At 41.9% G+C, this 16629-nt stretch overlaps 1 protein-coding gene across 5 annotated transcripts in view; it reads left to right on the top strand.

The window, feature by feature from the left end:
* The first annotated feature begins 13818 nt into the window (after positions 1-13818).
* The window catches only part of LRIG3 (leucine rich repeats and immunoglobulin like domains 3), a 50879-nt gene continuing 48068 nt past the window's right edge, over positions 13819-16629 (top strand). Inside the window, exon 1 of one of the 5 annotated variants that reach the window (XR_004965890.1) lies at positions 13819-14291. Coding sequence is in view for 4 of the 5 variants with exons in the window: in XM_036298177.1 (XP_036154070.1) it covers positions 14077-14291 (215 nt within the window). In the remaining variant the exon portion in view is untranslated. The remainder of the gene's footprint in view (positions 14292-16629) is intronic. The other 4 variants (XM_036298177.1, XM_036298176.1, XM_036298175.1 and 1 more) reach the window with 4 other exon arrangements.

Raw genomic sequence — 16629 nt, forward strand, 5'->3', positions numbered from 1 at the left:
GTTGAGGAGGAACCAAGATGGCAGCATAGGTAAACACATGAACTTGCTGCCTCACACAACCACATCAAAACTACAGCTAAAAGACAAAATGGATATCATTCAGAACCACGGGAAGGCTGGCTGAGTGGAAGTTCGACAACTAGAAGGAAAGAGAAAAGTGCATTGAGACTGGTAGGAGGTGCGGAGGTGCGGAAGAACAGAGGTACAGAGGCGCGCGAAATGGGCTGGCAACTGGGTACCCTGTGGTCTTTTTCAATCAGGAGGGAGATACAAACCCTGACTGCTCTGAACTCCAGTTCCGGGTGAGACTCTGGGAACCCAGACTCATATGGAGAGAAACTGGACTGTCTGTCATAGTCCAGAACACAAGGGTAGTTTTCTTTCAGAAGTGCTCATAGTGATCATTGTTCCTGCACCAAGCTGCAGGATACAGAGACCCAGGGGTCTCTCCAGGGCAGGACTGATGGGCAGCCATTGCTGTTTGCTCCACCCTGGTGATTCTCTGTGACCATGCCCCACCCAATTTACAACCCGACCCAAGCTGTGCACAGAGGCTTTTGCATATGAATGGCCTGGCCTTTTGCAATCTAAAACCTAAAAAACTGCAGCTGGATCAGAGAGTCCCAGAGCTTCCAAAAGAGGGCCTAAGGCTGGACAGCAGCCTGCATTGCTTCACAGCTGGGACTCACCTGAGCACCTCCAAACCCCAAACAAAGAGGAGGAATCTGCAGATCTCTGTAGCTCCTGCTGGGTGGCCTCAGGCAGTGGCTGACTTTGCATCTCCTGGAGATCCAAGAGCCAGTGTACCCAGTGGTCAGAGTGAGACCATACCAGATTACAACTCTTCACATCCATAAGAGACACACTCAGGGGGCAGACTCAGTGAGCACCAAAGCCCCACTGAAGCAAATCCTGCCCCACAGGGTGTCTCCAGCACAGAAGTTCTCCCATTGTAGACACAACTGGTCCTTGCAGCCAACTGGTCTGGAAGTCAATTGCTCCCAGTCATACCAACAGCAATCAAGGCCTAACTACAACAAGACCGTGCACACAGTCCACAAAGGGATGCAGCAAGAGTGTCCACCTCAGGTAACTAGGGAGGCTGAGCCACTGGGCCCTATAGGACACCTAGCACACAAAGCCACTCTATCAACACAGGGAAGGAGCTAAAATACGGGGACAAAGAAACATGTCGCAAATGAAAGAAATGGAGGAAAGCAAACTACTGGATATAGAGTTCAAAACCACGGTTATAAGGTTACTCAAGAATCTTCTAGAAACCTTTGAGAAATTTAGTGAGACCCTCAAAGATATGAAAAAGGACCAATTAGAAATTAAGCATACACTGACTGAAATAAAGATTATACAGAGATCCAACAGCAAACTAGAGTGTGGAGGGCTCCCTGCCAGGGAAGGCGCCATGGGCTTTCTTTTAAGTTCATGTTGACTGAACCCATGATGTAGGCACAGCCTTATCTTGGGGGCATATCTAACCAAGAGGTGAGAATGCCTCAGCTCCACTTTTCAAAGCCCAGGTGCCAGGGAATGGGTTTTTATTATGTAAATCTAGTCAAGCATCAGGAATGAATGTGATTCGGCCCACCCAGAGGCGACGATTTACGAAGAAGCTACAAGAATGCACACAATCCCCTTTTATTGACCCTTAGTAAAGCTTCCTGATATTTGGCTATAAATAAAAGTTGCTGCCCTGGCTCTGGGCTCTGTTCATCTATAAGAGGGCAGACACCACACCAAGGCCCAGCTTTCCCTCTATTTCTGTCTCAGTCTTGTGTTTTTTTTGTTGTTTTTTTGTTGGTTTTTTTTTTTCATTTTTCCTTAATCCTCATTGCATTCTACTCAAGATTTCATGAACCCCCGCATTCTCTCTTTCGGCACTCATTGCAGGAAGAGAGAACGTACCTCCATACTAGAGGATCCCAAGAATCAAGTCCAAGATTTGAAATACTAAGAAGCAAAAAACACCCAACCAGAAAAGCAAAAAGAAAAAGAATCCAAAAATATGAAGATAGTGTAAGGAGCCTCTGGGACAACTTCAAGCGTACCAACGTCCGAATTATGGGGGTGCCAGAAGAAGAGAGAGAGCAAGATATTGAAAACCTATTTGAAGAAATAATGATAGAAAACTTCCCCTACCTCGTCAAAGAAATAGACTTACAAGTCCAGGAAGCACAGAGAACCCCAAACAAAAGGAATCCAAAGAGGACCACACCAAAACACATCATAATTAGAATGCCAAGGGCAAAAGACAAATAGAGAATCTTAAAATCAGCAAGAGAAAAACAGTTAGTTACCTACAAGGGAGTACCCATACGACTGTCAGCTGATTTCTCAACAGAAACTATGCAGGCCAGAAGGGAGTGGCAAGAAATTATTCAAAGTGATAAATAGCAAGAACCTACAGCCAAGATTACTCTACCCAGCAAAGCTATCATTTAGAATTGAAGGTCAGATAAACAGCTTCACAGATAAGGAAAAGCTAAAGGAGTTCATCACCACCAAACCAGTATTATATGAAATGCTGAAGGGTATTCTTTAAGAAGAGGAAGAAGAAGAAAAAGGTAAAAATTAAATTATGAACAACAAATACATATCTATCAACTAGTGAATCTAAAAATCAAGTGAATAAAAAATCTGATGAACAGAATAAACTGGTGAATATAATAGAATCAGGGGCATAGAAAGGGAGTGGACTGACAATTCTCAGGGATAAAGGGGCTTGAGGGGTGCAGGAAAAGACTGGACAAAAATCGAATACCTATGGATGAGGACAATGGGGGAAGTAAGTGCATGGGGTGGGGTGGGAACCAAGTGGAGGGGAGCTATGGGGAGAAAAAAGAGGAACAACTGTAATAATCTGAAAAATAAAGATTTAATTTAAAAAGAAGAAGAAGAAGAAGAAGGACATGTTACCTTTTGTGACAGCATGGATAGACCTGGAGAGTACTATGCTAAGTGAAATAAGCCAGTCTGAGAAAGACAAGTACCATACGATTTTACTTATGTGCGAATCTAATGAACAAAATAAACAAATTAAATAAAAGCAGACTCATAGATACAGAAAACAGACTGAAAACTCTTAGAAGGGAGGGTGGGGGGTTGGAGGGATGAGGGGATTAAGCAAAAAAACAACCACTCATAGACTTAGACAACATTGTGGTGATTATCACAGGGAAAGGGGGCGGGGGAAGGTAGAAAAGTAAAAAGGAGGATAAATGGTGATGGAAGAAGACTTGAATTGGTGTGGTAAACACACAATACAATATACAGATGATATATTATAGAATTGTACACCTGGAACCTATATAATTTTATTAACCAATGTCACCCCAATAAATTCAATAAAAGTTTAAAAATAAATAAACAAATATAACAACTTTTAAAAATCAGTTTTTAAAAATGGATCACTCTTAATTTCAGACCTAGCCCCATATAAATCATATCTTTTTTTAAATTGTTTTTTATTTTTTAAAAATATATTTTATTGATTTTTTTACAGAGAGGAAGGAAGAGGGATAGAGAGTTAGAAACATCGATGAGAGAGAAACATCAATCAGCTGCCTCTTGCACACTGGGGATGTGCCTGCAACCAAGGTATATGCCCTTGACCGGAATTGAACCTGGGACCCTTCAGTCCACAGGCCGACGTTCCATCCACTGAGCCAAACCGGTTAGGGCTAAATCGTATCCTAAGGTAACTATAGTTACCAAATATGGATTGTCTTAGGATATTTTAGTTATTTTTAATGGAGGCAAGCATGCTACTTTTGAGCAATTTCATGAAAGCTAATTTAAATTTTTTTTTTTTTTTTTTTTTGCCTGGGGAAAAACTTCTATAAAGAACTTTTGTGACTGCAATCAGTATGTGCAAATTATGTGTAATTTTGTTTCCAATATTCTCATCTTGGCTTATAAAAATCAAGGATAATCACAAACAAGATGGAGAATTCTATCCTCACCTTGAGCCATTTAGCATGTACTCTCATTAACACTATAACTAAACATCAAAATTATAAGGGGAAAAATAGTACATTTTATTGTTCCCTTACAAACATATCAATTTCATTGAATAATCACAAATCTCAGGAAAATACTCAGCTTCTAATGATACAGAATCCTTTGGAGACAGAACCAAAAATGTTTAATACTAGAGGCCCAATGCACAAAATTCGTGCAAGAGTAGGCCTTCCCCCAGACACTGGCACTGGCTTCCCTCCAGCCGCTGGCAAGCCCTGGGAACCCGGGCTTCCCTTGCAGTCCCGGCTTCATCCCGAAGGACATCTGATCTAATTAGCATATTATACTTTTATTATTATAGATAATTATTCATGTTTCCATTAACTTCCTATGGCATACTTTCATTAGGTAAAATATTTTTTCCAAATTCTCGCTTTTTTAAGATATGTCTTAGCTTTAAAATTTTCACCACTACATTAAATCCTTTGCCATTCTAGGACAAGCTGTTCAAATAAGCTCCATTTCAATAGCATGTTTAAAAAATATCTGAAAAAATCCATAGTTTTATATGAATTATCTTGTGTTTAGACTAAAAATCATAGATAAGAGCTCTTAATATTAGATGATAAAAATTAAAAAAACGAATCTACAACTTTTAATACAGGGGAGCTTGTGTCTATGGTACTTTCTCCTATAATATTAGAAAGTATACATTTATACATTTTTATCAGAATCCCATTCAGTTTTTATGATGTCTATTGTATAACTCATAATGGAAATTTTTTCTCATGACAATGAATGGTTTAATAAATATAGATTAAGATAATGAATGTCACTATCTTTTAACTTGAGTTGGGTCTTTAAAAATGAGAAAGACACTAACTCACGCATCACTGAGAGGACTCGGGCAGAGTCTCCAAGCAGGGGTAGTCTTTGGGATGTTCCTGCAGCAATGGACTTGAAGGGTAGCCTTTTAAAACGCTGACTGGGAAACTAGAATTTAAAAGTAGCCAATTTGGAACACTTTACATGTTTTCTTGTTTAACTGTACAGGAGTTCCAAAAGCATAAAAATTAGCATTAGCTAACAAACCAAAGCTAAAAGAAAATTCTCCTACCACATGTAAAGTATCTCAACAGCTGAAATATAATCTCCAGTATTAATATTTCATTCTCTGGGCTTCTTGGATCACATGTATCTCATCATGGTCTCCCTAATTAGGTGCAGTCCTAGACAAAATTGTAAAAAATGCAAACTCTGTCTTCCCCTTTTGCATCTTTTAATTCTTCTGATTGCCAACCACTTAGATTCTCCTGCAAGCTACGTGCAGTTTTATAGAACACTGACCCTAAAGTGCCTCTGATGCCTTATGCAGCGCTCCTGCAGTGGGGATGTATTGAGATTGCAGAACTTTAGGGAGACAGTCATGCCTGAATGCATACAGCTAATCTCAATGTTATATTTCAGGCACCAGTCTGATACCTAGGCATGGATATCTACCCCTAATGTGACTGATTCATCTTTTTTCTTAAACTTGGATCAATAAAGAGAGGAGGGAAGAAGGAGGAAAGAAAGGAAAGGAAAGGAAAGGAAAGGAAAGGAAAGGAAAGGAAAGGAAAGGAAAGGAAAGGAAAGGAAAGGAAAGGAGAGGAGAGGGAAGTGCCTATAGTCAATGCCCATCATGAATTAGCAGGCAAGTTCCATGCTTTCCTTACTGATCCCAATCTACTGACTGGAAACCCCTTTCCTTAAGGAAGGCTGTGGAAACCCTTGCTTCTTCTGACTAGTGGAAAGCAGTGCAGCATAATGGTTAAGAGGATACATGTTGGAGCCTGATTGACTGGGTTTGAATCCCAACTCCACCATAGGCAAATTCCTTAGCATCTCCCTACCGCAGTTTTCTTACCTGGTAACATGGGTTGTAAGTGTGGTTGTAAGAAATAGATTAATATACATTTAGATTAATACACATTAATACACAAATACGACACATTTAGAAAATAGTAAGAGCTTGACAAATGCTGAATATCATCATTTGTGGAGTTGCAGGAGTCTCTTACTTCCACTTGACCATACTCATCTATACAAGGCGAGTAAACAGAAAAGAGTTATTCCTGATCCTCCTAAGGGTGTAAAATAGAGGAAGTGTACTGCCTGTGAGAAAGTGTTAAAAAGAGTTGCAGTTATTTAATTTGCAAAGAGGAAAGCTAAGGAATGTTTCGGTAATAGCTTCCATTTTGTCCAGAAAAAAAAAAATAAATAAATAAACAAAACAGAAAAGCTCAAAGGGCCTCAAGAGAGCAGGAGGAATTTACCTGGGCTGCAAAGACAAATGCTCTGACTGAAGAAGTTGTTTAAGTCGGAAATAACCGCGGTAGGAGTGCAGGAGGCTGCCTGCTGCAGACAAGGTTGTGCCCCAGGCAAGCAGATGAGCACGGTGCCCTTGAAAGCCCCTTGGAGCTCGATGTCAGCATTTCCATGGCAATCTTTCAGTGTGAAGGTATAAACATAATAGGACATGTGTAAAGATTGGGGCTAAAAACTTAACATTTAGCAGGAAAACATTTGTACCGCCTTCACCGTGACAGAAGCACAATGGCACATTGAACCTGACCCCACAGAACTGAAATTCTTCTTCATTTTCTATTGAAAATACTTATACAGAAGAATATGGATGATAGTGACACTTATGTTTAGGAATAGAAGCAGAGGTTTTTAATGCAGGGAACCTGATTTTGAGAATATTCTTGACAAAGTCACTTAAAATAATTTGATAGTCAGGCCTGGATAAATATCAAAGGTACAAGAGAATAAAACTATAAATAAAAGCAATCATAAACTCATCTCTGAGCATTTTCATGGTCTGGACATGCAAATTAACTCTTAGAATGGTGCATAAGCCAACTGTTCATCAAGTAGTAGGAGACACATATTCTACAGGAAAGTTCCCAGGAGGGATATTTGAGTCTTTTTAATAAATAGGCCTGATGATTCTTTCTTGACCTCATGGCATAAATTATAACAAAATGAGTTATGTAGTAATTGTTGGAGATGGCATAATACAATTGCTATTAAAAATCTCAGGATACGTATAGTATGCTGTCACAACACATAAATTAAGGGTCTTGTATTAAAGTTATAAAAAGTTGTAGGTTTTTCTTTTCATTTTAAAATTAATTGTTTTCCTCAGGACTAGTAGCAGAGGGATTACTAAATTCCAACATTCCACTGGTCAGTAATCCCAGCAGCAGAACGTTTCTACATTTCACTCACTCTAATTCCCTGAATAATGAAGAGAGAACAGCAACTTGAGCGTTAAGTCACGAGGACTAATATCTATGTGGGGCTTTATAGTTATACAATACTACCGTGCGGCAACATATCACTCTTCACCCCATTTTACAGATAAGGAAAATGAAGTATCGAGTTGTTCAGGAAACCCAAGTCACAGCGCTTGTGGCCTCAGTGTCAGACTCTTGACCACCTTGCCTCCTCTATAACAACTCCTCAAGCACTTGGCTTTCTCACAGGATGGGGCTGTTTTTATGTGTTGAAGATCCCTAGAGGTGCCTTAGTATTGTTGCTGGCTAGAGAGAGAAAAAATGGAACAGGGACTGGAAGAAGAGAAAAAAGTGTCCTAAGGTCCTTAAAGGGTTAAAAAACTGGAGACCACTAAAAGGATCTGTTACCGGAAGACACTCACCGCTGAAGAGAATCTGTGGAAGTCACAGACCCGCCCTGAGCTGACCCTCAGCCAGCGTTTTTCGCCCCACTTCAGAGCTCCCAGCTCCCAGTAATCCCAGGTTACACTGACGTGATTCCCAGGTTTATCCAGTTTTGTCCACAATATGAGTTTTCCTCAGAGAACGTATACTTCCTAGAGGATCACGTGAGAAATGAGTAAAATATAAGGCGGCATATATTTAATTTGTAATTAAGTGAATGTTCAGACAACATTGCTTCCAATTCAAGTAATATCGTATAGTTGGCCAACTTGGGAAAAAAACAGAGGGGTGGCTATTTTCCTCTTACTAAATATTTTCTAAAGGGTTCAGACATGTTCCTAGCAGTGCCTTTGTAAAGTAAGATTCTATTCTCCTGCTCCCTGAGTGAAGCATTGCATTGTGTGTGTGTGTGTATGTGTGTGTGTGTGTGTGTGTGAAAAAGGGGGTTATCCATTTCTTCTAAAATGCCTTAATGAATGGGGAAAGATATGGTTAGGTTACAGAGTACAGCAACATTTGCTTTTGGCATCATTATCTGGGGATTTTTGTGCTTTTCTTCCTGCTTGGCCTTATCTCTTTCCCTTTTCACAGTTCACACTTACACAAACTGTGTCATTCATTGTAATGATAAAGCAAGTACTGAGTGTTTAGCTTTCATTCTTGTCCTTGGATGTTAAAACTGACAGCTTAGCACCTCTATTACTTTTTATCGGTGAGTCATTGCCCTTGCCAGCACTCAAGATAAGAAAGTCTCACACTTGCCAGAGGGAGAAAAAAAAAAAAAGAAACAGGAAAACTGAAAAGAGCACTGGGGCTGGGTTATACTCACCATAAAATGGATGGCAGGAGGCTGTTTTGAAAATGGATGGGACTCGCCACTCACAAAATTATAAATGAGACAAAATTATAAATGAGAAGCTATATGGGTCTGATTTAGGTCTGATTACCAATGGAGGGTCAATTTTCAACTACCTGGTTACCCAGTGTAAACCTCTAAAGAAGTAGAGAAAACCATCAATTTATCTCATTTTAATTCAAGTGTGAAAAGACTTCCAGCCAAAGTGAATTTGACTATCTTACACAAAATCCTTGTTTATGAGACATTAGCCACAAGAACTGAGAATCAACACTTGCTACTACTGTGTGTGTGTGTGTGTGTGTGTGTGTGTGTGTGTGTGTGTGTGTCTAGAGCAGTGATGGTGAACCTTTTGAGCTCCGCGTGTCAGCATTTTGAAAAACCCTAACTTAACTCTGGTGCCGTGTCACATATAGAAATTTTTTGATATTTGCAACCATAGTAAAACAAAGACTTATATTTTTGATATTTATTTTATATATTTAAATGCCATTTAACAAAGAAAAATCAACCCAAAAAATGAGTTTGCGTGTCACTTCTGACACGCATGTCATAGGTTCGCCATCACTGGTCTAGACAAACTATCAGAGAATTCTAAGACTCATTAAGGCTGTTTTGGGGTCATAACTGATAAATTTGGTGATATTAAATAGAATTTCATGTTTCTTTTCCCCTCAATTACAGACCATCTTTCCTGGGACCCTGCCTTCATTCATATTGTCAAGACACTTCGAAAGAAACTGCACAGGTCTGTGAAGGAACTCAAGGACCTTCAGTCCTCACCTGCTTAGGCAGATACCTAGTGGGGGAGTTCTGTCCAGTGGTTCACAAGGAGTTGAGATGTCTGTAAAAATATTAGATTGATTTAAAGTTCCCACATGGAACAAGTTTCTATTTCTACTAACTGCATGGCTGCGGACATCCTGAGATGGAGAACAGCCATATGTAATGTGTGCTACATACACCCTTTCCATGTCATCCTAGTTAGCTCTCTCAATGACCAAGTAAAGTTTTCAGTGAGCATGAACCACACCCACAAAACATCCTCAGCTGATTGATTCCCAATCCTGATTACTTTAAAGTAAAACAAGCATTTAAAGATGCTTGCAAAGCAATCTTCTAGATTTACAATCTCTCCCCAGTGTTTACAACTGTCTTGCCCATATCTAATTTCACAGCATTGTGTTTTAGTGATTACCTTTAAAGAATCTTTCCCAACCTTCAAATTCATTATCATAGAAACAAAGTCACTTTCTGGTTGCACTTGTATTTATTTGGTTTACACAATCATTTAATTGTGTAATGGTAGATATAAACAAGTCTGGAACTAGTATGGGGCAACAGGTAGGAGCAAACATGTAAATAGTGTACTAGGGAAGGGCTTGGGAGCCTCCAGATTTCAGCTGGTCCTAGGCATTAGTCAATAAATCATACAGAGAGAACAAACAGTGACAGCTAATCCACTGAACTGATAAATGGGAATCAGATAAAGTTTTTATTGCATTCCCAACTTACAAAAGGAGAAACTGAGGTACTGAATATTTATTTATTTATTTATTTATTTATTTATTTATTTATTTATTTATTATTTATTCTGGATGGCTAGCAATTTTTATTTAAATTTCCAAGTCTAAGGTAAAAAGCATAGGCTTGCTCATCAATAAACATCAATTCTATCCCCAAAGATGTTTTTCCATTGATATTTATTTATTTATTCAAATCTTTATTGTTGAAAGTATTACATATGTTCCCCTTCCTTCCCCCCCCCTCCCCACATCGACCCCCTCTGGCCTTCCCCCACCTCCCCTCTGAGATTCTGCACTCTGTTCCATGCCACCATGTCTCTGGATCTAATCCGTTGATCAGTTTATTTTATTCATTGGATTCCACATATGAGTGAGATCATGTGATACTTGTCTTTCTCTGACTGACTTATTTCACTTAGCATGATACTCTCCAAGACCCTCCATGCTGTCTCAAAGGGTCAGAGAATCTTCTTTTTTAGTGCTACATAGTATTCCATGGTATAAATGTACCACCAATTTTTTATCCACTTATCTACTGATGGGCACTTGGGCTATTTCCAGATCTTACCTATTGTAAATTGTGCTGCTATGAACATAGCGGGCCATATATTCTTTCTGATTGGTGTTTTGGGTTTCTTAGGATATATTCCTAGAAGTGGGATCACTGGGTTAAATTAAATATGGGCAGTTCCATATTTAATTTTTTGAAGAAACCCCATACTGTTTTCCATAGTGACTGCTCCAGTCTGCATTCTGACCAGCAGTGTACTAGGGTTCCCTTTTCTCCGCATCCTCACCAGCACTTATCACTTGTTGATTTGTTGATGGTATCCATTGATCTTTAGAGAGAATGGAAAAGAGGGGGAAAGATAAAGAAACATCAATGTGAGAGAGACAAATCCACCTTAACTGGTTGCCTCCCACCTCTTGACCAGAATCAAACCTAAGACCCTCCAGTCCATGGGCTAACACTCTATCCATTGAGCCAAACCAGCCAGAGCAGGAAAATTTAAATAACTTGTCATATATCAGGTGAAACCCTTAATGGACATACAGGATACATGGTGATGTGGCAATTCTAAGCATTACCTAGGAAGTAGTCAAGTGAAAATGGCCACTGACATTCCAGTGAATATTGTTCCAGTATGTGCTGGGGTGCATTGGAGAAATACCTATTATATCAGGGGAGCCTCCTCCCAAAGAGGGATGCTTAATAGCAGGACAAGTCAACCAGGCAGAAGAAGGGCAGAGAGTGATCTGCACAGAGGGACCAGCATGTGAAGAAAGACCAAAGGCAAAGAGCATGTCATGGAAAGAGAGTTGCAAGTTGTTCCTAGAATAAAAGGGAGAGAATTAAATAAAAGAGTTTGAGAGATCAGTAGAGGCCAAACACACACACTGAGGACAATGGTAGCTTGTGAAAGGAACCAGGTAATTGAGTCAAGGCTCAGATTTGAGCTTTTGGGACATCATTTGACTGCACTGTTGAGAAAGGCCTGGAATGTCAGCCAGGAAAGAGGCTATGGCAGTAATACAAGCAAGAGCTGATGGTGGTCTGAGTGTACACAATGTCTATGGAGATAGAGAAGAGATATATTTAGTTGCTAGCGTCATCAGGACTTGCTAATTAATTCAATGTACAGGTGGTGCTGAGAATGAAGAAGTGTTAAGAGTGAATCAGGCGTCTGGATCTCCATCTGGCCGGAGGGAGGTGTCTTTCCCTGAGATAGTAAAATCAGGAGGAGAAGCAGTAGGCCCAGGGGCTGTGAAATTTAATTCCAGACATGTTACATATGGACATCAATTTGAGATGACCTACAGATGGTTGAATATATGAATCTAGAGTTTCGGAGAAATATCTGGGCTCGAATATGGATATGGTAAATATCAGCATGTGGGTGTAAATAGAACTCACAAAAGGTGAAGTAATATAAGAAGAGTATAGATTGAGGAATGGAAATGAGGCAAGCCTCCCCAAAGTGGTAAACTGTCTATTTCTGACTATCTCTGTCAGGTGGGTGATGTGTCAATCAGCAAGCCACCATAGTCATGCCACCACGCTTATACATAATGGCACGTATATAATGGCATATTTTTTTTCCTTTTTAAAAACTCCTGCCCTGACCAGCATTGGCCTGCAGGTCCCAGATTCGATTCTGATCTGAAAGGTCCCAGATTCGATTCTGATCAAGGGCATGTACCTTGGTTGCAGGTACAACCCAGTGGGAGGTGTGCAGGAGGCAGCTGATCGATGTTTCTCTCTCATCGATGTTTCTAACTTTCTATCCCTCTCCCTTCCTCTCTGTAAAAAATCGATAAAATATATATTTAAAAACTCCAATGCACCAAGCCCAATTTTCTCCATATGAGACAGAGATGGGAAATCCGTAAATTGACTGTGGCGTGTCTGGACCACTCCCAAGTAGGCAAAATGTTCACTTGAAAACCAAGGTGCTGTCATTATATTTTCTAAATCATCAAAAAAGATGGTGGAGTTGATGCTAATGGCAGCTGGAAAGAAGAGGATGGGATATGTATGTGAAGTAGGTTGCCTCAACTTCCAAGCGAGTCACTGCTCTCCCTCATGAATGGAGGTGCTTATACGGGTCATTTGCTATAGTGGAAATCAATGGGCGTTAGAGTTGGAGTTAAGGTCTCAACTCTACAAACTATCTCCACTTCTCAATAATGAAAAGTTTAAGTGGCCCCGAGGAATGCTTTGGCAGAAAACACCCAAGCGACGCTGATTGCAGAAGTGGAAGTTTAAAATCAGCTTCCAGTTTTTGCCACAAGCAGGTTAGTTACCTTCTCTGGCTCTATTTCATCCTACAGAGGAGGGCGTTCCCAGATGATCTCTGAGGTGGCCCCCGTCACCTGCAAGAGTAAGTCAAGGCACAGACTTCCCTGGCAAGTCCTGTGTGCTGAATCCACCCGACTGAGGAGGCAGGCAAGTACTTCTGGCCTGGTAGCATTCTCAATCGGGATTTGTCATCACTCAAAGCCCAGGTGGACCATGGTACATAGATTAATTCTTCCCACTTAGTTTTCATTTTGCTCTGAAATATTACTGTGACTACTTTTATTATTTCCACCTATTGCATGCAATCTATGATTGCCATCGCGGTTTATTAGAAGGCCATTTCCCATAATTTCCTCCCAGGTCTATCCAGCTGGCTATTTGTAACTCAATATACCATTTCCAATACCACAACTTTTACATTTTATTGTTTTTTTTTTTTATTTTTTGGGAGCCAATATATGGAAAAACCCGACCAGCATTACTGTTAAAGAAAATTGCGCTTTCATTGAAACCATTGTTTATCTGTGGATAGTAGGGGAATTTATACCTTTTTAACACTTGGAATTGAAGAGTTTTCTGGTGACAGAGCTAACTTGACTCCCCTGATGTTCCCTGCAATACCTCCAACTCCGCGAGCTGCCCTAACATTATATACTTTGTTTGCTCACTACCTTTTACTCTCCAACGCCATTGGATATATGCTTCCCAGGATGTAGTGGAACTTCTGGCCCGAGAGGCTGGAAAATGTAACCCCGAATTTCCTACAACCTCAGCTCCACTTTCTCCTGCGCTCCCGCCCAGGGCTTGGAGCCCTGTTATTGTCACGTGGCCAGGGGCCTGGCCGGCCAATGGGCGCGCGCCGGCCGCCGCTCGCCCCGCCCCCGAGTCCGCCGAGCCGGGACTGGGCGCTCCGCCGCGGGGAGGCGGCCGAAAAGTTTCTTCTGCGGGTGAAAGGGGCTCCGGCGCGCCGACGCTGCTCGTCCGGCCCCTCTGCCGCAGGGCGCCCTTCTTTTCGGTTTCCCTCACGCTGCTCCGGTGCAGGAAGAGGCTTCGGCGCGGAGAGTGAAGGAAAGGCGCTCACCTGGGAGCGCGAGGGGAGGGCGCGGGCATCACCCTCGGCTGGAAGTTGGTGCGGGGCTCCGAGCGCGCGCCGGCTGCGGAGCGCAGGGCCGGGCGAGAGGCCGCGGGACCGCGATGGGCGCGCCGAAGCTCCGGGCGCCCGCGGCGGCGCTGGGGCTGCTGCTGTGCGCGCTGTTGGGACGCGCGGGCCCGGCCGCGGGCATCAGCCGGGGGGTCGCCGCCGAGCGCCGGTGCCCCGCTCCCTGCCGCTGCCTCGGAGACCTGCTGGACTGCAGCCGCCTGCGGCTGGCGCACCTTCCCGAGCCGCTCCCGCCCTGGGTCGCTCGGCTGTAAGTATTCTTCCCGAAGGCGGGGGAGGGAAGCCAGCCACGGGCCTGGGCACTTGGCGCGCAGCAGCGTTCTCCCGGGCAGCTGCGCTTGGCCCAGGCCTCGAGGGCGCTGGGTGCGGATGGAAAGGAGCCACCGGGGACTCGCTGGTCTCCCTTCCCCTGCGCCTTGCGGGCTGCGCTGGGTGGGGAGAGAGTGGGGAAGGGGGGGGGGGGTGTCCTACGCGCACCGGTCTAGCCTCACTTGGGCGAGGGGAGGGAGCCACTGACAACTCTGGGGGAAGAGTCAACTTCCTGCGCCTGGAGCTTCCCCAGGGGGTTCCAGTGCGCGCCCCTGCCTGGCCGGGAGAGGTGGCCACCTGCGGACTATCGGAGTTCTCAGTTCCCCCTGTGTGAGTGTAAGATCCTGGGGTTCAGCTATAGTTTCTAACTGTGTCAGGCCCTCTCCCTGTACCCCACCAGTATTGAACGCGCTCCTTTCATGTAGGAAGTCCTCTCTCTAGAGTTGGGGCACTGTCCAAGCTGTGGTAGATGGGCATTCTTTTGTTGTTCGTTCTCCGGTGCCCCATAAACCCCCCTCCTAGACCAGATCGTAGCATCTTCGTTCCGGTGGGAAGCTGGCAAGGCCGATCAGTAGATCTGGAAGGGAAGGAGCTGGTTTTGAGAACCAAGGGCGTGATTTCTGTAGCTGCTCAGCACGCCCAGACGGTTTAGGAGAGAGTGCTGAGTGCTATTATGCAAGTTTTTGGATGCTAGCTGTGAAGTCTGAAAACCTGAAATCACTGCCAACTGCGTGCAAGAACAAGGAAAAAAATGTAGTTTAGTTGGAAAGGCTGATTCTTTCCAAATGTCATGTCTTTATTCTCTCCCAACCTTAGTTTTGTTGAAATGGGAGGACTCCTGTAACATGTAAACAGTCAAAACTTGTGCTTTAAAAATAAAAAAGTTACTGTTTAAAAGAAGTAAAAGTACAGTCTACACTTAATAGATTTGGGCCTAGCAGAATTGCAATGGAAATTCTAAGTTCCTAAACAATTCTAGTAGACTATCCTAATGTCATCATCATCATCATCATCATAATGGTAGAAGGAAATTGTTTTTAAATCATTGTGCCAACCAGAATATTTATTTTTGAATTGTAGAATTGTTGGCCATCAAAATAATATTCTTTGTCTGTTAGCAAACCTTGGTTTAATAAAAAAGTAGAACTGGAGAGTTTTAGATTGATATTTAATCTCTTATCACAGGATGTCTTATTTAGCAGTTTTTATTACAATTGAAGATGGAGATAAAGGCTTTAACCCAAAGCAGGAAGACTTTCAATTAGTTGTGGCTAATTCTGCTCAATTGCCTCTTGTGGAGGTCATGCTGCCTTATTCATGAAATGTGAATGGCTCTATTGACAACATATGGAACTGACTGGAGGTGAACACCTATGAATAACAGAGGGATGAGAAAAAGAAAATGAATATAGTAGTGCTTCCTGGGCTGTGTTTGGAAAGGCTTGGATATTTCACAAATCTAATTTATATTCAGTAGTTTCTCAATATCAAGAGGCCTCATACCCTGCAATATTAAATTTTTGTGAGTTTGGTTGTCTTTTAAAAGATAACTGTATTGCTCTCGATTAGAAGTTGAGTTAAACCAAAAGGGGCTTGGTACCTATTTAAACATTATCTTAAAAGTAGCTGACCTAATTAGGATTTTGTTTTGCAGATAATTTGGTGGCACACTAAAAACAAATTACAGTTTATTTGGTTAGCACGATCTTTAATTACATTTCCGCCAGCAGTAAATTGTCTCAATACAAGTCCACATTCCTTAAATGTATGTGAAAATAAGTTCCACTTGTATAAATAAGCGCGAGGTCTGTTGTCAGAAGCCCCGCTGCGATCACTCATTGGACAGCTCTGTCATTCTTGTACTTTTGTGACTTTTAACCAACTTTGTAGTTGTCACCGAACCATGTGGTCTAAATTCTTTATTGTAAATGTTCCTTTTGTTTGTGCTTAAAGCTCTGCAGGTCTCCTCTCTCCACCTTTGAAAGGAGAAGAAAAACCCAAGAAATGGAGCTTTAACTTCTCTGTTACTTGGTGTTTGTAACAGGAGGCATAAGAAACCTGCTTCTTAAATTTTACATAATGAGAAAGGCTTTTAAGTAGATTGTTTCAGAGTTTAGACATAAGTAGAAAAATGCATATTGTTCTTCTGTATCTTAACTTCCTTTCCTTAGATAATTAAAGTAATGAAAGTTGGCCTCAGGACTAGCTTATGGGAGCACTCTTCAGAAAAAGTTTAGTGTCCTCCTTTTTTTTTTTTTTTTTTTTTTGTCAAATTAGCA

The sequence above is a fragment of the Myotis myotis genome, unplaced genomic scaffold (assembly GCF_014108235.1).
Source record: "Myotis myotis isolate mMyoMyo1 unplaced genomic scaffold, mMyoMyo1.p scaffold_m19_p_3, whole genome shotgun sequence".
NCBI classification, from domain to species: Eukaryota; Metazoa; Chordata; class Mammalia; order Chiroptera; family Vespertilionidae; genus Myotis; species Myotis myotis.